The 23,443-nt window shown below is 41.9% G+C and overlaps 2 protein-coding genes across 5 annotated transcripts in view; one reads left to right on the forward strand and one right to left on the reverse strand.

The window, feature by feature from the left end:
• CKAP5 (cytoskeleton associated protein 5) overlaps window positions 1–3,863 on the reverse strand; it is a 177,373-nt gene extending 173,510 nt beyond the window's left edge. For both annotated transcript variants that reach the window (XM_055547027.1, XM_055547024.1), the window contains exon 1: window positions 3,853–3,863. The gene's annotated coding sequence lies outside the window, so the exon portion shown is untranslated. The remainder of the gene's footprint in view (window positions 1–3,852) is intronic.
• CSTPP1 (centriolar satellite-associated tubulin polyglutamylase complex regulator 1) overlaps window positions 2,704–23,443 on the forward strand; it is a 210,219-nt gene continuing 189,479 nt past the window's right edge. For all 3 annotated transcript variants that reach the window (XM_055547039.1, XM_055547038.1, XM_055547040.1), the window contains exon 1: window positions 2,704–2,848. In XM_055547039.1, the coding sequence (XP_055403014.1) occupies window positions 2,803–2,848 (46 nt within the window). In that variant the 5' untranslated portion in view covers window positions 2,704–2,802. The remainder of the gene's footprint in view (window positions 2,849–23,443) is intronic.

The raw sequence follows: 23,443 nt of genomic DNA on the forward strand, positions 1-23,443 counted from the left end.
CAAACTCTCTATGAAGGGTTATCACTTCTTCTTAAAAACATTTTAAAGATTTTCAAGCCACTCAGTTATTGTTCGTTTTCAGGTTGTTCGTATGCCTATTATAGATCATTTTAAGGATAAAGAAAAGTATAAAGAGAAAAAATGTAAGCAGTACTTCCACCACCATTTAAAGGCTACCTGCTATTTCTGTGCAACCTCAAACTTTCTTGAAGGCTTAGCCTAGCGACCACCTGCCCTTTTCTAAGTCTTCCGCCTCAATGGACTGTTTAGGACATTAAGAGTGGAAGACCGACTTTAAATATAAGGGCCCTTAGGATTTTTATGGAAGGGATGGAGCTGTAGGAAAAACCTACAAATTGCTCCAGAGATGACATCTTGTTCTTATTTAGCTTTCTTTGAGTCATTAACAGTCGGGCGCCACTGGTGCTGAAACTTATCATTATTATAACCGCAAATGAGTTAATGCCCAAACAAAGCTATATTCTTGGGGCTGGTTCCCAGCTCCACCACACAGACCCCAAGAGCAGCACCCTCCAAATCCCAGGATAATGCCCCACAAATGAGGTGATGTCAAATGTTCAGCCTGAACTCAAAATTCTCTTCTTTTATCTGAGAGCTCACATTTGCTGGCAGGGAAGAGCCAAGGGGAAAATAAATAAATAAACGTCAAGCCAACAAACCCTAAAAAAAGAGGCTATGTGGTTTAGTGGTCAGACCACTATCCTGGAGGTTGAGATCGCTGCGATACAGTTCCAGCTCTCCCACTGACTGGCTGGATGATGCTAGACAAGTCATTTTCCTGACACGGTCCTCGGTTTCCCTACTTAGAAAAGGGAGCACTGCTTTAGAAAGTTTTTATGAGCACAAATGAAATGACCTGTGAATAGCTTCAGGTTGCTTGGAAATAAAATGAAATTGCAATCCTTAATAATTACCATCCTATTACTTAATTAATAATACAGTAAAAAGCCACAGGTGTTAAAGTTATGAAACTCCCATACCCTCAAGGTGCATGGGGGATGGGGCAGGGCAGTGGGAGGCAAGGGTGGAGGAAGAAGGCAAAATTTTTCAAATCAAATTTGCAGAACTTCACATCAAATACCAAATTAGCAAATTTATTACCTCAAGATAATAAATGCTGTCCTGAGTTTGGCTTTGGCCGTTTATCCTTACCACATCTAAACTCAGAGTGACTCACAGGAGCCTAGAAATGAGACATACACAATTTTAAGGGAAAGGGAGAATTAGGAGGTTTGAAGCTTCTGCTGGAGGAGGCTAAGAATAGACCCACTCAGAACACAAAGAGAGCCTCCTCTTTCCTCTTCCTCCCAGTGTAGGTGGTCTACTGGTTTCCCAGTCATTCCTTTGAAAAAATGATTTTTGTTTTCTTTCTGTCCGCAAAACCTCACCTTGTGTGGGGGAGAGCTAGCTAAAAATGTGAGGACAGAGTCGCTTTTTCTACTGCGTTAGAACCGTGACAAGTACTGTACAATACTAACCCCTTGTTGGGTGTGGAGAGAGGCTGAAAGACAAATACTGTATGTGAATATCTGGAAACTTGAAAACCAAGGAGTTCTCTACCTTCTTAAAGGAAAAGTGAGCAATTAGGAATATGAGGGGGGAAATCCAATAGGTGTCCTTGTTTGTGCATCCCACTCCCCCAAGACGTGGAGTGTCTTTTAGGGGAAAAAAAAAAAGACATTTGGGAAGGATATCAAATAGTAAGAGACAGAAGTAGAAGGAGGGGCTATAAAGATAAAGAGGAATTTGAGACGAAATGTCCATGAAGTCATAGAGGACTTAATGAGCACCTTCTGGATGCCCAGTCTTGTCACAAGCAAAGACATCTCTGACCTCAAGGAGCAGCTGAGATATGGGCATGTGAAAGCACTTTGTAATAATTTAAGATGGTAAATAATCAGATAAAAATAGAAAGAAAGTGAAGTCACTCAGTCGTGTCCGACTCTTTGTGACCCCATGGACTATACCTACCAGGTTCCTCCATCCATGGGATTTTCCAGGCAAGAGTACTGGAGTGGGGTGCCATTGCCTTTTCCAGGGGGTCTTCCAGACCCCTGGAACCCGGGTCTCCTGCACTGCAGACAGAGGCTTCACAGTCTGAGCCACCAGGGAAGCCACCAAAAAAAAAAAAAAAAAGATGATGGGATATTAAATGTTTATGGGGATTTAGAGGTGGGAGCTACTATTGTGGGGCTTCCCTGGTGGGTCAGTTGGTCAAGAATCTGCCTGCTATGTAGGACACTGCCGGCAATGCAGGAGACTTGAGTTCAATCCCTGGGTCCGGAAGATCCCCTGGAGGAGAGAATGGCAACCCACTCCAGTATTCTTGCCTGGAGAATTCCATGGACAGAGGAGTCACATGGGCTACAGTCTACGAGAGTAGGACACAACTTAGCGACTAAACCATCAAGGCTACTATTATGATAACAGTTGTATAAAGCAGGAAGAGTCATGAAATTCAGAAATTGAGGGTATATGGAGGGCTGGCAATAAGTTTTCCACACCGGGAAATATGATGGTTTCAGAGGAACTCTCCGCCTCAAATTCCTCTAAAACCATCGCCTCAAGAAAGGGAGTCCAAAGAAACTAAGACCGCCGCGAGGCGACTGCTCCCGGAACTGGTACGGCCAGCTTGGAGTTGCGATACGGAAACTGTTTGCGTGACACCCCCTCCGCCTCCTGCCTCTCCCGCCGTTTGGGTGCCATGGCAACCGAGAGAGCCGGGAGACCTGGGTTCCGGAAGCCGAGGAGCTGGAGCTCTGAAGCCACCCTGATCAAAGGATGCTGAGTCCGGAGCGCCTAGCCCTACCGGACTACGAGTATCTGGGTAGGCGCTTCCTTCAGCTTTGGGGAAGGAAAGAAATGCCAACGCATTAGGCCAGGGTCTGGGGAGGAGGATGGGGCGGGATCTGAGTGTGAATGGGTCGGGTGGGCTAGGGAGGGGCGTGGGGGGCGGGGGGGCGCTGATCCAGGGGCCTGAAGGTGTAAGGCCCAGCGAAGAAGAAAACAACATCTGGGGACTAAAGAATGCTGAAGTGTACCCGCTGGAGCTCAGGCTGTGTGGGTTGTGCTCACAGTGGTCTAGGTTGGACTTGAGAATTGGCGGGGGTGGGGGGCTTTGGGATGTTATGATATGCTGCTAGTGGGGTAACCTTAGAACCTTGAAGCGCCACATCAGTCATTCCGTGAGCCGTCATATAACCGTCACGGCGGCGCAACTACACTTTCGAGTGTTTCTTTTACATTAGGCGCTATGCTGAGCATTTTACATGCATTCCTTATTGAATCTTCGTAACAGCCCTAGGAGGAAACTGTTTTCCTTCCATTTTGCAGACGGAGAAACTGAGGCTGAAGAGATAACTTACACAAAGCCACACCGCTAGGAAATGGTATGGCCTGATCAGAACCTAATTTGCCCACTCCTGAGCTTGAGTTCTTCATCAGTAGGGCTGCGGCTGTAATACGTTATGCACACTTAGCACCTTCAGGGTGGATGAAAAAAGAGTGTGTGTAGGTATATGCATACGTGTAAGGACACGTGTTTTAAAACGTTGTTTAGTCGCTAAGTCATGTCCAACTCTCTTGCAACCCCATGGACTGAAGCTGGCCAGGCTTCTCTGTCCATGGGGGTTTCCCAGGCAAGAATACTGGAGTGGGTTGCCATTTCCTTGCCCGGGGATCTTCCAGACCCAGAGATCGAACCCACGTCTCCTCCATTGGCAGGTGGATTGTTTACCACTGAGCCACCAAGGAAGCCCTTTAAAACATTAATAGACTTTACTTTTAAAGAAATTTTAAGTTTACAGGAAATTAAGCAAATATTGTAGTGTTCCCATGTACTCCCAGTCAGTTTCCTGTTATTAATATCTGACATCTCTTAGTATAGTACACTTTTTACAGTTGATGGACCAATATTGATACGTTATTATTAACTAAGATCCACAGTTTGCCTTAGGGTCAGTCTGTGTCAGTACAGTTTTCTGGGTTTTGACAAATGCATAGTGTCAGGCGTCCACCATTATAGTACTGTGCAGAGTAGTTCCACCCCCTGTCTATTCATCCTTTCCCCTGTCCCCCAACCATGGGCAACCATTGACCTTTTTACTTTCTCTAAAGTCTTGCTTATTCAGAATATCATACAGTGGAGTCACAGAGTATATAACCTTTTCAGACTGGCTTTTTTCACTAAGCAATAATGCATTTTAGGTCCCTCCACATCTTTTCCGGGCTTGATAGCTCATTTCTTTTTATCACTGAGAGATATTCAATTATATGGATATATCGATACTATACACATTTTTTTAAATGAAAAACAATTCCAGTTTAAATTTCTGAATTTGTCATATGGAAACTAGATTAAAAAATATAAAGAAGTTTGTAAGGAAAAGTCTCTTCCAGCCCTTTTCCCCTCATCTGCCAGTTTTCATCTGTCCTCAGCCCACTACTAGTAACCACTGTTAACTGGTTTCCTGGTGTCCTTCCAGAGTTTAGTTTATTATGTATATAAGAGATAATGTATTTTTTTCTTTCTGTATATCTCATAGTGATTTCTGTATCAGTGAGAGCTTTCTCATTCTTCTAAAAAATTTTTTAGCCACATAGTATTGAAATAATTTATTTGACCAGTTCTCAGTTGGTACACATGTTGTTTTTAGCCTTTTGCTGTTACTGAAAATGTGTGTGTTGGTCGCTCAGTCATGTCCATTCGCGACCCTGTGGACTGTAGCCAGCCAGGCTCCTCTGTCCTTGGAATTCTCCAGGCAAGAATACTGTAGTGGGTAGCCAGGAGATCTTCCCAACCCATGGATCAAACCCAGGTCTCCCGCACTGCAGGCAGATTCTTTACCATCTGAACCACTCTGTCTAACCAGAGAAGGCCATTACTGAAAATGCCCCACTGAATAACCTGTAATTTTGTGTCATTACTAGTATATCTGCAAAGATAAAACCACGAAGTAAAATTGGTGGGTCAGAGATACATGCATTTTAAATATTGATAGACATTGCTAAGTCATGTTTCGCAGGGGTTGGACTATTTTACACTGCTGTTAGCAATGTAGGAGAATCCCTGTTTCCCTATGGTCTTTCCAACAAAATATATCAAACTCAAACCATCAGATATTTTCAACTGGTTAGTGACAGACAGTCCCAGGGTAGATTTGATATGCGTTTCTCTTATGAAGTTAGGACTCTTGTCACCAAGGTTAAGGGGTATATGTGGCATTTGAAAGGAGTATACATACCTAATTCTCCTAATTGGAGAAGGAAATGGTAACCCACTCCAGTATTCTTGCCCAGAAAATTCCACGGACAGAGGAGCCTGGAGGGCTATGGCCATGGGATCTCAAAGAGTTGGACACAACTGAGCGATTTCACTCACTCATATATACCTAAAGAACATAATTAAATCACAGATTATTTTGCATCCAATGAATAATAATGTCTAGCAATGCCTAGACTCTTGTTAAGAATTTTATGTTTTTTATCTTACTTACTTGGTACTAATAAGTCTATGAAATATTTGAAAAGCCTAGTCCTTTGTTCAGTTCCTTGGATATTTGTCTCAAAGTCTTGACATATGTAAATTATATGCCTCAAAGGCTTGACATATTTAATATTACTGGTTCTTTGGTGAGTAGAAGTTGATGGTCCCTCCATAAGTGGCTTTTTTTTTTTCAGAGAGACTAAGCCAATGGCATTATTGATAATGAATTTATAAACAGAATCAAAGTTTCAGATTGGCCGAAAAAACTTCAGCATCCAGCCACTTACCTAATTATTGAACCCTGGATTATTGAAGCTCTTTCAGGTTCTGTTGCATATTTAAGTGTCTTAACTCCATGTCCCAGTCACTGCCTGGACATTCATATTGCCCTAAGCAGGGTCATACTACTCACTGCCTTCCTCACGGTTGCTCAAACCATACAACTCTGCTGAAATGCATTTGTCTTTAGTTGAGAGCAACCCTGCCCATTTCAGTTTGGTCTCTTTTAGAGGCATGCTGTTGCTGTTTTGAAGCATTCACCCTCCATTTAACAACCACTGAAAATCGTCCCTTATAGATTAATTTAATGAAATATTTTCTGGTTTGAAAATTTAAATACTTGTGGAGGTTTTGTTTGACTTGATTTGGCTCTTCTCCTTTTCTTCTTCTTCTTCTTCTTCTTTTTTTTTTTTTTTTTACAAATTATAAAGTCACGTGTGTAGAACTAGACAAGAAAATGCATACAGAAAAAAGAAAATTGGGGAGACGGGAAAGCTCTAGGTATTCAGTGCATGGGAAAAGTGAAAGTTCAATATCCCTTGGTAAGTGTAAATGGAGACCTCTTTTTAGTATTATGTACAAATTACAGGGATACCTATGCAGTGAATATCTATAGGTTTTCCTTTCTACCTGTTAGCCAGGGCTTCTATTTGCCTTTTTCACTACTAGTGAAGAAAAGAATCTTTCATCATGTTGGGTAAACTGATCTGTTCCCTGCTGACTTGGTGGATTTGGAACCTGTAATCATGGCCTGGAATGGCTTTAGTATCTTAAGATCATCATTACAGAATCAGCTCTGTGATGTTCATGCCTGCAGTCATCAGAATAGAGTGATAGAAACTGTGTTAATGCCCAGGCATAAATAGAGAGAGGAGAATCTGGAAAAGAGATGAAATAAATATAGAGCCCTTGAAAGAGTTCCAGCTTCATGAAAGCTACTTATTGGAAGCTTCTGCCAGAGGCTGAGGTGTGTCTGTGTATCTGGTTGGGTGGGGAGAGTTCTCTAGAGCCGAAGGGCGGCCTGTTCTGGTCCCAGGTTTGCAAAACACACTCCCTACATGCTGACGTGAGTATAAGCAAGAGGGTGTGAAGTTTATCATCTTACCCCACCTAGACTGGGGAGGTGCTTGCTTTCACTCATGTTCCTATTTACCACTTCTGTTTCTATGGAAAGTGTTTGTTCTCACTAGGTTGGTAGTGGATCAGCATGATAGGTAACTCCAGGGAATCGGGTGGTCTTTCTCCTTTGCAGGCTGTACTTATAGAGGAATCATAATAAATTGGATAGTTTTTTTTTTCTTAGTGTGGATCTTTTTTTTTTCTTTTTTGAGTTTGTTACAATATTGCTTCTGTTTTATGTGTTGGTTTTTTGGCTATGAGACCTGTGGGATCTTGGCTCCCCAACTAGGGATTGAACCCACACCCCCCCACATTGGAAGGTGAAGTCTGAACCACTGGACTGTCAGGGAAGTCCCTGAATAGTTTTTTTGTTTTTTTTAATTGGAAGATAATTGCTTTACAATGTCTCATTGGTTTCTGCGTACAACTACGTGAATCAGCTGTAAGTATACATATATCCCCTCCCTCTTGACCCTCTCTCCCATCCCCAACCCCCACAGTTATTTTGAAGCTATAGTTTTTGAACACTTCATTTATGCTTAACACTGTGCCTTAACTCGTTTCATCTTCACAACCGTCATACAAGGTATTATTAGGTAAAGGAGAAAGGGAAGGATATACCCAACTGAATGCAGAGTTCCAGAGAAGAGCAAGGAGAGATAAGAAAACCTTCTTAAGTGAACAGTGCGAAGAAATAGAGGAAAACAATAAAATGGGAAAGACTAGAAATCTCTTCAAGAAAATTGGAGATACCAAAGGAACATTTCATGCAAAGATAGGAACAATAAAGGAGGAGGAAATGGCAAGGACCTAACAGAAACTGAAGAGATTAAGAAGAGATGTCAAAAATACACAGAACTATGCAAAAAAGGCCTTAATGACCCAGATAACCACCATGGTGTGGTCACTCATCTAGAGCCAGACATTCTGGAGTGTGAAGTCAAGTGGACCTTAGGAAGCATTACTACAAACAAAGCTAGTGGAAGTGATGGAATTCTAGCTGAGTTATTTTAAATCCTAAAAGATGATGCTGTGAAAGTGTTGCACTCAACATGCCAGCAAATTTGGAAAACTCCAGCAGTGGCCACAGTACTGGAAAAGGTCAGTTTTCATTCCAATCCCAAAGAAAGGCAATGCCAAAGAATGTTCAGACTACCATACAAATGTGCTCATTTCACATGCTAGCAAGGTCATGCTCAAAATCCTTTAAGCTAGGCTTCAACGGTCCATGAACCAAGAATTTCCAGATGTACAAGCTGGATTTAGAAAAGGCAGAGGAACCAGAGGTCAAATTGTCAACATCTGCTGGATCATAGAAAAAAAGCAAGGGAATTCCAGCTAAATATCTACTTTTGCTTCATTGACTACTCCAAAGCCTTTGACTGTGTGGATCACAACCAACTGTGGGACATTCTTAAAGAGATAGGAATACCAGACCACCTTACCCGCCTTCTGAGAAATCTGTATGCAGGTTAAGAAACAACAGTTAGAAACGGACATGGAACAACAGACCAGTTCAAAAATGGGAAAGGAGGACTTCAAGGTTGTATATTGTTACACTGCTTATTTAACTTATATGCAGAGTACATCGTGCAAAATGCCAGGCTGGATGAATCACAAGCTGGAATCAAGATTGCTGGGAGAAGTAACAACAACCTCAGACATGCAGGTGTGTGTGTGTGTGTGTGTGTGTGTGTGTGCTTAGTTGCTCAATTGTGTTGCCCTTTGCAACCAGGTTCCTCTGTCCATGGAGATTCTCCAAGCAAGAATACTGGAGCAGGTTGCCATGCCCTGCTCGAGGGCAGAAAGTAAAGAGGAACAAAGAGCCTCTTGATGAGGGTGAAAGAGGAGAGTGAGAATCTGGCTTAAAACTCAGCATTCAAAAAGCTAAGAATGTAGCATCTGGTCCCATCACTTTATGGCAAATTGATGGGGAAAAAGTGGAAACAGTGGCAGATTTTATATCCTTGGGCTCCAAAATCACTGCAGATGGTAACTGCAGTCATGAAATTAAAAGACCGTCGCTTCTTGGAAGAAAAGCTATGACAAATCTAGATAGCATATTAAAAAACAGAGACATCACTTTGCTGACAAAGGTCCGTGTAGTCAAAGCTATTATTTTTCCAGTAGTCATGTATAGATGTGAGAGTTGGACTATAAAGAAGGCTGAGCGCTGAAGAACTGATTCTTTCAAATTGTGGTGCTGGAGAAGACTCTTGAGAGTCCCTTGGACTGCAAGGAGATCAAACCAGTCAATCCTAAAGGAAATCAACTCTGAATATTCATTGGAAGGACTGATAATGAAGCTGAAGTTCCAGTACTTTGGCACCTGATGCGAAGAGCCGACTCATTGGGAAAGACCCTGAAGCTGAGAAAGATTGAGGGCAGGAGGAGAAGTGGGTGACAGAGGATGAGATGGTTGGATGGCATCACCAACTTAACGGACATGAGTTTGAACAAACTCAAGGAGATTGTGAAGGACAGGGAAGCTTTGTGTGCTATAGTCCGTGGGGTCACAAAAAGTTGAACACAAATTAGCAACTGAACAACAATAATTATTAGTCCTATTTAGTAGTTATTAAAATCTCATTTTACAAATAAGAAAACTGAGTCTTAGAGAGGCTAATTGATTTGTACAAAGTCACATAGGTGGTGATGCACACAGGTGGTGATGCAGATTCAGATCCAGGTTTATGGAATTCCATGCCTGTTTTTCCCTCTCTTCAGTTCAGTTCAGTTCAGTTCAGTTGCTCAATCGTGATTCTTTGTGACCCCATGGACTGTAGCATGCCAGGCCTCCCTGTCCATCACCAACTCCGAGACTTTACCCAAACTCACGTCCATTGAGTCGGTGATGCCATCCAACCATCTCATCCTCTGTCGTCTCCTTCTCCTCCTGCCTTCAATCTTTCCCAGCATCAGCATCTTTTCAAATGAGTCATCTCTTCGCATGAGGTGGCCAAAGTATTGGAGTTTCAGCATCAACATCAGTCCTTCCAATGAACACCCAGGACTGATCTCCTTTAGGATAGACTGGTTTGATCTCCTTGCAGTCCAAGGGACTCTCAAGAGTCTTCTCCAACACCACAGTTCAAACTCAGAGATAAAAATAAACAAACCAAAATAGCTGCTGCCTGTAAAGGGTGTGATCCTTGCTTCCCTTTTAAGACTGGAGCTCTTAAACAGTTCATTAGTTGCAAATAAGTGTCCTGAGAACAGAAATTGTATCTTACTCATCCTTGTATATCTGCCTTTCACAATACAGACACCTTATACATACCTGAGTGTTACATAAAAGTGAAAGTGTTATTGCTCAGTTGTGTCCAACTCTTTGCAACCCCATGGACTGTAGCCCACGAGGCGCCTCTGTCCATGGGATTCTCCAGGCAAGAATACTGGAATGGGTTTCCATTTCTTTCTCCAGGGGCTCTTCCCCACCCAGGGATTGAACCCTGGTCTCCTGCATTATGGGCAAACTCTTTACCACCTGAGCCATCCATGCAACATGAATAATCTGACCTTAGAGTCCCCCAAGTGTGAGCAGCTACAACAATAACTGACTTATTAAGTACTTAGTATGTACCAGGTGACATTCTATATACTTTACATATTAATGCACATGAAGATAGTTTCAGTTTTTGTCTGTATTTCATAGATGAGGAAACTGCAGCACCAAGGCATTAAATAAATAGTTAGTGAGTCCTGGAGGCAGGATTCTAATCCAGCAGTCTAATTTCAGAGTCTGCATTGTTTAACTCTATGCTACAAATACCTTGAACAACTCCAAAAATGAGGCTTCATGGTTGCATGGATTCTGGAGTCAGTTCAGATGACTCCAAGGGCTTAATTTAACATTTCTGCCAGGAGGGGGCGTCCTAGGAATCAGGATGGATCAAAGAATAGTAAAATTCCAGTTGCTTCTTCCACTGGACTCATCTCTCAAAGGCAGGCAGGAAGGAAGATTACGACTAAAAATAGACCGTTTAGGGGAGCTTGCGTGACTGTAATCTATGTACTTTGTGCAGCTGTGTGACCTTGAGGAAGTTACTCAACCTCTCTGTGCCTCAGATGCCTAATCTGCAAAATATAGATAATAATACTACTTACCTCATGCATATAAGCTTTTAGAGCAACACCTGGCTGATACATTGTGAAAAGAGGATATACAAAGATGAGTAAGATATCTTTTCCTCTAGAGCATCTAGGTAGGTGCTCAGTAGATATAAGCTGCTATTATTATTCCTGTTTTTTAATAAAAACATGTAATACATCTGTGGCAATGGGTCACGGAGCCGGACACGACTGAAGCAATCTAGCTCGCACAATACATCTGTGGTACCCATGAAACTGCCTCTCAGATCTCCTAGTGTGGGAGGGGAAGATAATTAACTCCAGCTCTCAATCCAACACCTTGTTCACACTGAGGTCACACTTCCCGCAGGCTGCTCCCAACAGATGACTGGGTGAGGCGGGCAGACCCACTTTTATGAGAAGTGTGACTCCTCTGATGGTGACTTCGGCTTGAGGACTCCCACCGCACCGCAGCCGAATACCCCCATTCTCTTCTCTACGCGGGTCAGCCCTGCAGTGCGTCTGTCACCTCTCCGAGTCTCTTCCAGCTCCCTCCGCACTTTCCCTCATGGGCTTTTCATCCCCTAAATCTCTTGCATGTCTGATCCTGTCTTCTTGTCTGCTTCTCAGAGTCCCTGGACTAAGACAGCCTCCAACAGTCACTGATACACTCCCTTTCAGTCATGAGGTTAAGATTTCTTCAAGCCTTGGCAGAGGTTCTGACATATGACTGTTTCTATGTTGAAGATTCTTAAGTGTTACTAATCTTGGTTTTTGGGGTTTGTTTTTTTTTTTTTTGCATTTGCTGATATCAACTTGTCTTATTGCCAGACATAGTTTCTCTTTTTGCTTTTGGATGAGTCTTGATAAGCAAACGTAATTTTGTTGGAATATAATCAGTTCAGTTCAGTCGCTCAGTCGTGTCTGACTCTTGGCGACCCCATGAACCACAGCACGCCAGGCCTCCCTGTCCATCACCAACTCCCGGAGTCCACCCAAACCCATGTCCATCGAGTCGGTGATGCCATCCAGCCATCTCATCCTCTGTCGTCCCCTTCTCCTCCTGCCCTCAATCTTTCCCAGCATCAGAGTCTTTTCAAATGAGTCAGCTCTTCACATGAGGTGTCCAAAGTATTGGAGTTTCAGCTTCAACATCAGTCTTTCCAATCTCCCAAACCCAGCCTCATGCTAGGAAACATTGCCATTTATAGTAAGTCAGAAGAAATACTCATAGGATTTTAGAGAGCTCGGGTTGTTGCAGAAAGAAAAGGAATAAATACTATAGATGTTACACTGATTCCCTAAATCTTTGGAAACTAGGTTTATAATAATAAAGCTGGTCACTTAGAAACAATAATGCATATGTTCACATAATCATGAACATAATATTCATAAGTGACTAACACAAAGTAACTGTGTAATAAGTGCCGACTGGGAAAAATTGAGGGCAGGAGGAGAAAGGGATGGTTGAATGCCATCACTGACTCGATGGACATGAGTTTGAGCAAGCTCTGGGAGTTGGTGAAGGACAGGTAAGCCTGGCGTGCTGCAGTCCATGGGGTCTCAAAGACTCGGACACGACTGAGCGACTGAACTGAACTGAAACTGGGAAAAGAGCCGAGACACCTGCCTACATACAGTTCACTCAGTCTGTTACAGCACTTAGATCCCATCTCCCATGTATGGCGTAAGTTTCCTCCAGGGAGTGGCACATTATATTCATGCTTTGCTTTATATAGAGAAGCTATTCAGGGAACAAGAAAGAAAGAATGGAAGGAAGGAAGAATTAGGAAGAGAAGAAAGGAAGGGGAAAGGGGGAAGAAGAAAGGAAAGAGATGATTTTGTGGACATGTGCCTTACTGTTTTTAAGTGACCAGCTTCATATATTGTAAACCTATGAATAGTATCCAGAGACTTAGGAAGTCAGCATTTAACATCTATAATATTTATTTATTTTCCTTCCTGCAACAACCCGAGCATTCTAAAGTCCCATGAGCATTTCTGTTGACATATTGTAAACAGCAATGGGTTGGATTGGCACTAGCATGGGGTTGGATTTGGAAGGTTCACGAATCATATTCAAACAAAAGTAAGTTTGCTTATCAGGATTCGTCCAAAAGCGAAACAAGAAATCGCCATCACAGGGGCAGCAGCTCCCTAGGCGGCCTGGTTCTGGGCTGTGCCTCTGGGAGTTGTTCCTGGAAGTTCAGCCTAGACTCTGCTTCAGTCATCTTTCTAAGGATTCCGTAAGCCACTTAATAAATGTAATCAATGTTTCTGTTGGAGGGGGTTAGGGATGGGGGACGGAGGCTGTCGGAGGAGAGCAAGTGAGTTCTAAGGCATGCTGTTTGTTGACCATTACCCACCTCTATTTCTCCTGGGTAACTGACTACAGGTGATGTCAGTGTTATTCTAGGGATTAAAAATAGTTCCGTAAATTTTTTACTTTGCCTATCATTTATATATTCAGGTAATCTTAAAATCTTCCCTCCAAATGCTGTCTAAAAGTTGGAGATCACTATTTTTTGTTATAAATGCCACATTTGCTAAATAAGTGAATTTAGGAAGCTGATTAGGTAATCAAAGTTTTAAAAAGTAAAAAAGACTTCAGAAGAGATAGATGATCCATTAAGTTATCTCTGGTTCATCTTCCAGTTTATGTCCTTCTTAGCGCTTATCACAATTATCTTATTAATCTATTCGTGTATCTTGTTATTGTCTGTTTCTTACTAGAATGTAAGCATAAGGGCAGGCTCATTCTCTCAGTATCTCCAAAATCTAGCACAGTGCTTGGCCCAAGTTAAGTGCACAGTTGTTAAATGAACAGCGTGCTTTATGTGGGCTTCCCAGGTGGTGCTAGTGGTAAGACCCTGCCTGCCAATACAGAAGATGTAAGAGACTTGGGTTCAGTTCCTGGGTCAGGAAGATCGCCGGGAGGAGGGCATGGCAACCCACTTCAGTATTCTTGTCTGGAGAATCCCATGGACAGAGGAGCCTGGCGGGCTGTAGTCCGTGGGGTTGCAAAGAGTCGGTCACGACTCAAGCGACTTAGCACACATGCACACTGCTTTAAGTAGCAAAATAATTTTTTTTTCAAATGAAAGAAAGGAATCCAGTTCAGAAAATAGTTACTGAATTCCTGCTGCGTGAGAGACACTAGGGTTTTTTCCCTTCTTCCATTGACAACCAAAGGAGAACTGATGAAAATCTTTGCTCTGAATGCTGTCCAAACGTTGGGGATCACCATTACTTGTATATATACCATGTTTACTAAATGAGTAAATATAATTTCTTGGTTGACATCATGTTTTCTTTGTTTTGATTACACAGCAGTAAGATTTAATTCCTTTTTTCAAATGGTTTCTTATGAAGGAAGGAAATTTTATACCATTTTGAGGCATCTCCTGGAGATCCCGTTTTCAGTTGGGCAGAGTAACATGCTTTGATTAAGCCTGGAATTACCCTTGTCAGCCACTCGCTGGGTGCTTCCCTACGGGCCTTAGGAAATAGCTCATCCTATGATTGGAATTTCAAGTCAAAACACATTTATCTGAGCAGAATTTTAATGATTTATCAAAGAGAGGAGGGGTTTTCCCAAACACATCTGAACTTACCAAATTACTGATCCCATTAGCTATGTTTTCTCTTAAGCACTTCTCTTTAAACAAAGTAATTACAGCTGAAATCATCCAATGTATTTTTCATAAAAGCTTTTGACTAAGTTGTGTTTGATTAGCAGGAACCCAGTAAAAGTAAATGTTGTTTGAGAAGGCACTTTCTGAGCCCTTTCTTTTTCTTCATTGAATTAGCTTTTTTGAAAGCACTGTTCTTTGGAGAGAGTAAGAGCCTTTTTCCAGCTGTCCTATTGTGTAGCCCAAGGTCTTGTTAATACTATTATCTGGCCCTGAGATTACAGGTAATTGTGATAAAACACAGGCTTCAGTTTCTGTAATCTCAGACAGAAATCTGTTTGTGCTCTGGCCTTCACATCAGGTGTTTGTGAAATGCAGACTTCTCTCACCTGGAATAGCCCCCCCACCCCCACCCCCCGCCCCGGCCCCCAGTAAACAGAGGTATCTGGCAGGGAAAGGGCTGTATAAGAGCCATTGCCTTTATTTTTTTTTTAATCATGTGGCAGAACTCCTCCTGTGGCCAACTTACATACAACATGTGCCCTAAATGGGAAAATTATATATTTTAAAATAGGCATGCTTAAAACAATAACACTTTTGAATGTGAAATGTACCAGAAGGCCGCATGTCTCTGGCTTTGCTTGTCAAATGGAGAGGCTGCCAGAACCACTCGGCTCCATGGTTCTCATGCCCTAAAGTCCTGGAAACTGACACGTAAGTAGGCAACACACAAAGAAGCTCAGCCCATGAGAATGAGTTTGGGTGCCCGGGCTGGCCCCCTTTCTCTCTGTGTGGAGTTCTTTCCAGCTTCGCTTCTCCTGTCCCATCACAGTGGTTTTCAGAAAGGAGAGATTAAACGCATCTGGTATTTCAGCGTGTTAGCTGCACAGGCAACATGAGGCTAGCACTCAGGCCACTGTTGAGCCTGTCATATGGAAGGAATTGCTTTTCAGGGGAGATTATAATTGTGTATGTAGCCACACAAATGCACATTCTGCCCGGAGGGAAATGCACAGAAGAGGGGGCCTTATGCTGCCACTCAGGCCTCTTTGTGGAGGGCTGCATAAGGAGCCCTTACATGGCATAGTCAACTCCTCAAAAAAAAAAGGTGGGGGGACGGGGGAGGACGCGGGTAGAGGGGGAGAAGAAGAAACACACTCTTCCCCAAGTGAGTTGCTTTTACTGGCCCTGCAGCTTTGTCTAAGAGTTTTGCAGATTCCTGATGACATCATTTATAATGCTAGTGTGCAGACAGTAAGCAAAAAAATAATTTAGCTTCAGGCATTTTGACAAAACTTGAATAGTCCAATTTAGAGAAATGATAATGAGCTTTATGAACAGTAAGCACATGAGCTTAAACAACAAGCATGACCCCAGTCTTTCTTGGAATGCGACACATTGAAAGATGACTGTAGAGAAAACTAGAAGCTTGACACTTTTGAATCATGTGCAGTTCAGACTGGAGCCCACGGTCTAGTGTTAATCCCATGCAGTGTGTTCTGGTTAGTGGCTGAAGTACAGGCTACCAAGTGAGCAAGTCATTAAGCCCCTTGAGCCCTAGCATTGTACCTGTGAGAAAGGAAAAGGTAATAGTACCACCTACCTCACTGGAATGTTAGAAGATTGAGACGATAAACATGTACAGCTCTTTATAAGAAAGGTATTTTGTAAATAGAAAATACCATTGTTACTCTCCTTGATCAAATTTCCCCACCACGAGGAGATGATAAAAGCTACCTCAGACTGGGTTGAGAGTATGAATTAATTAATATATATCAGTTATCTTACAGTAAATTTAATGAGACCTAAAATTGTCTTTCTTGATAGTCTGTAGACCACCAAACCTGATATTTAAGCACATGATTAACTTACAAAGTCTTACACGTGCCGTCGGTCTTTTGCCTTGCCTTCAAGAATTGGCATGGTAGGGAATGGTGCATACTCTACCATGTGGTGGTGGAAGAAAATAAGTTAGGTCTTCAGGAAGCATGGCCCTGCCTCTTTTCTTTTCAAGGTTATGCCTACAGATAATCTTTGGAGTCTTGCTAATCTTTGTTGCCCTGTCTGAACATAGGTAGTGACTGTTTGGACCTTTGTTCTTCCAGTAAATATTTGGTTTTGATTTCATGTTTCTAAAGAAGAAGCAAGCTTATAAGGAAAAGAAGTGATTGATTTATCTTACATTGTGAACTTTTCTTATCATATTTCTTAGTAGTTTAAGAGAAAATAATTGTTGCTGAAGGACCTAACTCTTGAGTTCCCTAACTGGAAAGGTCTTAAACTAAGCCAAATAATAAAAACTGTTTTGGTTGTTATCGTTAAAGAAGGGATACTGGAAAAGACTTTATATTTTTTAAATGACAAAATTATCACTGACATCTCTGCTTCCATTTGTGTTGGTATTTGCATAAGGTTTTAGGCAACAAAACCTGAGACGACCCCCTTGAAAATAGTGTCATTTTCATCTTCTGTTTCCAAGTACACTAATGTTTGGATAACCTCACTTCCCAGATTTCATTTTCTATTAGATGACACAAAATGGGAAATGCTATTTCATTTAAACTCTAAACCCTCAGCAGAGATTCTCTCTCATACATTTTTTAAAATTAATTCATTAATTATTTTACTTTACGATATTGTATTGGTTTTGCCATACATTGACATGAATCTGCCACGGGTGTACATGTGTTCCCCATCCTGAACCCCCCTCCGACCTCCCTCCCCATCCCATCTCTCAGGGTCCTCACAGTGCACCAGCCCCGAGCACCCTGTCTCATGCATCAAACCTGGACTGGCGATTCATTTCACATATGGTAATATACATGTTTCAATGCCATTCTCCCAAATCATCCCACCCTCGCCCTCTCCCACAGAGTCCAAAAGACTGTTCTATATATCTGTGTCTCTTTTGCTGTCTCGCATACAGGGTCATTGTTACCATCTTTCTAAATTCCATATATATGCATTAGTATACTATATTGGTGTTTTTCTTTCTGGCTTACTTCACTCTGTATAATAGGCTCCAGTTTCATCCACCTCATTAGAACTGATTCAAATGTATTCTTTTTAATGGCTGAGTAATACTCCATTGTGTATATGTACCACAGCTTTCTTATCCATTCATCTGCTGGTGGGCATCTAGGTTGCTTCCATGTCCTGGCTATTGTAAACAGTGCTGCGATGAACATTGGGGTACACGTGTCTCTTTCAATTCTGATTTCCTTGGTGTGTATGCCCAGCAGTGGGATTGCTGGGTCATATGGCAATTCTATTTCCAGTTTTTTAAGGAATCTCCACACTGTTCTCCATAGTGGCTATAGCAGTTTGCATTCCCACCAACAGTGTAAGAGGGTTCCCTTTTCGCCACACCCTCTCCAGCATTTATTGCTTGTAGACTTTTGGATAGCAGCCATTCAGACTGGCGTGAAATGGTACCTCATTGTGGTTTTGATTTGCATTTCTCTGATAATGAGTGATGTTGAGCATCTTTTCATGTGTTTGTTAGCCATCTGTATGTCTTCTTTGGAGAAATGTCTGTTCAATTCTTTGGCCCACTTTTTGATTGGGTCGTTAATTTTTCTGGAATTGAGCTGCAGGAGTTGCTTGTATATTTTTGAGATTAATTCTTTGTCCATTGCTTTGTTTGTTATTATTTTCTCCCGTTCTGAAGGCTGTCTTTTCACCTTGCTTATAGTTTCCTTTGTTGTGCAGAAGCTTTTAACTTTAATTAGGTCCCATTTGTTTATTTTTGCTTTTATTTCCAATATTCTGGGAGGTGGGTCATAGAGGATCCTGCTGTGATCTATGTCGGAGGGTGTTTTGCCTATGTTTCTCTCTTTTTAAATACAGAGATAATATTCCAGCTTCTAAGTAAGCCCAGCCCCCCAAATACTGTCTTAAGTGGGAAATATATTCAAACAGATGTTCTTGGTATGCCAGCTGGAGTCATTCTCATATCCAGGAGGACTAGAATCAGTCCTTATATTTGTGAGGTAGGTACCAGCTTGACCCTCACTTTTCCATGAGGAAACTGAAATTTAGGTTATGTAACTTGCCCAAGGTCATGCAGCCAGTAAATGTGGAGGTGAAGCTTGAATGAAATTTATCTAACTCTAGAGCCTGTGTTGTCAGCTACTTTGCTTTTAGGTCTGATTTCTCAAGGCCTGCTTTCTTATTCAGTTCATAAGGATTTAAGGATTAGAACTTAATATTTTAACAGAAATGTCTATGAAATATATGATATATTCCCCATATTCCCTGGTATATAATAGAACCTAATTTAACGTTTTCTTGATGACATGGTGTCATTATTTTACATGTTTGTACTGTAGATGTGTTATGACATTTACTCATGAGGGTGTATGTTAGGAAACAGGGACCCAGAGAGCTTAAGTAAAATTTCCAGCGTTCATGTAGATAGCAGTAGGTGGAGCTAAGATTTGATTCTAGTTCTTCTGATTCCAAATTTAGTGGTTTAGGTGCCACTTAATCAGTGTTGGTTAAATCTGACTGGTAGCTGTCATTGATTAATGACAAGAACATCCCCTGTTGCTCAAAACTCTCTCTCCAGACTAATGTTTCCTACTAGGTCAGTAAGCTGGTGAGTGTATTGAGGTTCTGTACTTTAGGTGATTTTGTGCCACTGATCTCAGGGTGATGGTTGAGCAACCGCCCCCTCCAGTGCAATGGCTTATACAGGAGAGAACTTTATTTCTCTCTCCCTTAACCTAGGTCCACGATGCAGAAGGCAGAAATCTGCTCTAGAAAGCCATCGCAGGATTTCAGGCTAGCAGGGTAGCCATGCCATTTGAAATCCGTGGTTTCTGAGGATGCCTCCGTTGTAGCCATTTCCTGTCACTAAAAGGAAAAGGGGAAGGAATGAGTCCAGGGCAGACACCTTTTAAGCAAATAAGGCAGAAGCTGCAAACATCACTTGTGCTCACATTTCCTGGGTGAGGACTTAACATAAGACCACCGCTAATTGCAGAGGAGCTTGGGAAGTCCAACCAGACATCGTGTGTGAGAAGAATACGAGCACGTATTTTGCATAGGAGCACATATATTCGGAGTGCCGACAATAACCTACCGTGCCTGGTCTGTGCGTGGTTAGTAGCCGCTTGCCCTTGTTCAGAGGGGGAGCGCAGATACTCCAGTGGGTGTTTGGCGTTTCCTTCCCTATGTCTACCTCTTCAAGTACAGTGTATTTTATCGGTTGTCCCTGTTCTCCACTCTTTTACCTTACACTACTACTGAGCTTGATTGCTCCCTTTTTATTATTATTATTATTTTTTTCATAACTCTGTGTCTCCAGTCATTTCTCTTGGATCACTTCTCTGTCCTTAGTAAACATTTCCAACTAATCAGAATAGTTCCTTTCTACACTTCAGGGAGCACATGTAATTGTTAGAGTTTTAGTTCTTCTTTATTGTGTTGCTTGCTGTCTGTTGGAGCTTACTTTTGCTGCCAAATAAAAATTTTTTGAGTGGGGAGTTAGACCCATGGTAGACACTTAAATCTTGTCTCCAGAGAGAGAGTTTTACAATGAATAAAGATATTTGTCTTCCTAGGCTGAGAGTAAGAGATTTAGAAGGACGAGGAAAAGGTGGGGATGCAGAAACTGGGGGAGGAGTGAGTTTCAAGATGGAGGGAGCGTTCAGTGCTATCAGCGGCCTCCACGAGGTCAAATAAGATAAGAGCTGCAAAAGGGATTGTCAGTGGCATTAGGTGAGGCGTGTCAGTGGAGCGCTGTGGCAGGATGCCAGGTTTGCCTGTAAATGGGAAGGGTGAGGGATTTGAGACAATAGGTAGGATAGACTTGTTTCCAGAAGTTTGGTGGACTGGGAAAGGACAGGGCGTGGTAGCAAGGGTAGGCGAGAGTTTATTGTTGTTTTGAAGTTTTTAGAGTCTTGAGTATGTTTACAGGCTGAAGGAAAGGGAGCCATTGTAGAAGAGAGAGGGATGATCCAAGAGAATAAGATGATTAAATGATGCAATACTTTTTTAGAAGAGGTGGGAGAACATTCCAGGATCAAGGGCAGAGGTGCAAGCTTGTTTTTAGAGGTGGGATTCAGGACCATGTTTATTCATTAGGCACTACAGGCATTGTGCCAAATCTATAAATGGTTTTGAAATTTTTGGAAATATTTGATAGCTAAAAAATATTTGTGTGTATGTGTGTGCTCACTTGTGTCCGACTCTTTGTGACCCCATGGACTGTAGCCCGCCAGGCTCCTCTGTCCACAGGATTTTCCAGGCCAGAATGCTCAAGTGGGTTGTCATTTTCTACCCTGGGGATCTTCCCAACCCAGGGATTGAACCTGCATCTCTTGTGCCTCCTGCATTGGCAGGGGGATTCTTTATCACTGTATCACCTGGGAAGCCTCCAAAATAACATTTATTGACCCTAAAATATGGGTAATGTCTAATTATACATTTATAAAACATAGTATTATATCACTTTTATTGTTATATTTAGTATGGAAAAGCATTTTATTACATTTAAAAGCAACTTGTACATGCTCACAAGGTAATGCTCAAAATCCTTAAAGCTATGCTTCAGTAGTAGGTGAACCAAGAGCTTCCAGATGTATAAGCTGGATTTTAAAAAAGGCAGAGGAAAAAAAAAAGTCAGAGGAACCAGAGATCAAATTGCCAGCATCCATTGGATCATAGAAAAAACAAGGGAATTCCAGAAAAACATCTACTTCTGCTTTATTGACTACTCAAAAACCTTTGACTGTGGATCACAACAAACTGTGGAAAACTCTTAAAGAGACAGGAATACAAGACCACCTTACCCACCTCCTGAGAAAACTGTATGCAGGTCAAGAAGCAACAGTTAGAACCGAACATGGAGCAACAGACTGGTTCAAAATTGGGAAAGGAGTAGGTCAAGGCTGCATATTGTCACCCTGCTTATTTAACTTATATGCAGAGTACATCATGTGAAATGCTGGGCTACATGAATCACAAGCTGGAATCAAGATTGCCAGGAGAAATATCAGCCACCTCAGATATGCAGTAGATACCACTCTAATGGCAGAAATCAGAGAGGAACTAAAGAACCTTTTGATGAAGGTGAAAGAGGAGAGTAAAAAAGCTGGCTTAAACTCAGCATTATAAAACTAAGATCATGGCATCTGGTCCCATCACTTTATGGCAAATAGATGGGGAAAAATTGGAAACAGTGGCAGATTTTATTTTTTGGGCTCCAAAACCACTGCAGACCATGACTGCAGCTATGAAATTAAAAGATGCTTGCTCCTTGGAAGAAAAGCTATGACAAACCTAGACAATATATTGAAAAGCAGAGACATCACTTTGCCAAAAAAGGTCCATGTAGTCAAAGCTATGGTTTTCCCAGTAGTCATGGATAGATGTGAGTTGGACCATAAAGAAGGCTGAGTGTGAAAGAATTGATGCTTTCATACTATGGTTTTGGAGAAGACTCTTGAGAGTCCCTTGGACAGCAAGGAGATCATACCAATCAATCCTAAAAGAAATCAACCCTGAATATTCATTGCAAGGACTGGTGCTAAAGCTGAAGCTCCAGTACTTTGACCACCTGATGCAAAGAGCCAACTCATTGGAAAAGACTCTGCTGCTAGGAAAGATTGAGGGCAGGAGGAGAAGCGGCAACAGAGGCTGAGACGGTTGGATGGTATCACCAACTCAATGGACATGAGTTTGAGCAAACTCAGGGAGATAGTGAAGGACAGGGAAGCCTGATGTGCTGTAGTCCATGGAGTCACAAAGAGTTGGCCATGACTTAGCGACTGAACAACAAAAGCAAGTTATAGGTAAGATTTTTTGCAATTAGCAGGAGATCCTAAGTGTGAATTCATGTCCTAACATGGTTTTAAAAGAACTCTGCTGCTGCTAAGTCACTTCAGTCGTGTCCGACTCTGAGTGACCCCATTCACGGCAGCCCACCAGGCTCCCCTGTCCCTGGGATTCTCCAGGCAAGAACACTGGAGTGGGTTGCCATTTCCTTCTGCAATGCATGAAAGTGAAAAGTGAAAGTGAAGTCACTCAGTCATGTCCGACTCTTCAAGACCCCATGGACTGCAGCCTACCAGGCTCCTTCGTCCATGGGGTTTTCCAGGCAAGAGTACTGGAGTGGGTTGCCATTGCCTTCTCCGCTAAAACAACTCTACAAGAATATTATTCAGCATAAAAAAGAAGTCCTGCGACTTGCAACAGCATAGATGGATGTTGAAGGCATTATTTTAAGTGAAGTAAGTTAAAGACAAATACTGTATGATCTCACTAGCATGTATGTAATATTTAATATATTAAAAAAAACCCTAGACTCATAGATACCAAAGAGGTGGAGGGTGGGTGAAATGGGTAAAGGTGGGAAAAAGTACAAATATCTAGTAATACAATAAATAATCCCTGGGGATGTAATGTACAGCATGGTGACTGTAGTTAATTATACTGTATTTATATTTGAAAATTGCTGAGAGAGTAGATCTTAAAAATTCTCATCACAAGAAAAAAATTGTAGCTGTGTGGTGACTGACAGATGTTAACTAGACTTACTATGGTGATCATTTCACAACATACACAGATATCCAATCATCATGTTGTATACCTGAAACTATTAATTATACAGTGTTATATGTCAATTATGTATCAATAAAAAATTAAAAGAAGGAAACCCTGACTCTACAAAGAATAATTGCTTTTGAATAACAGAGACAGAAAGTAAAATTGGTGAAGGACAGAACTGAAATGGAGCTGAAAGTTGATGTTCTTTACCTGGCCACCTACCTCGTCTTTGTCTTTGAAGTAAGATTCCAGGTTATCTCCCTAGAGTTAGGGAAACAAAAGT

This window comes from Bubalus kerabau, chromosome 15 (assembly GCF_029407905.1).
Source record: "Bubalus kerabau isolate K-KA32 ecotype Philippines breed swamp buffalo chromosome 15, PCC_UOA_SB_1v2, whole genome shotgun sequence".
NCBI lineage: Eukaryota > Metazoa > Chordata > Mammalia > Artiodactyla > Bovidae > Bubalus > Bubalus kerabau.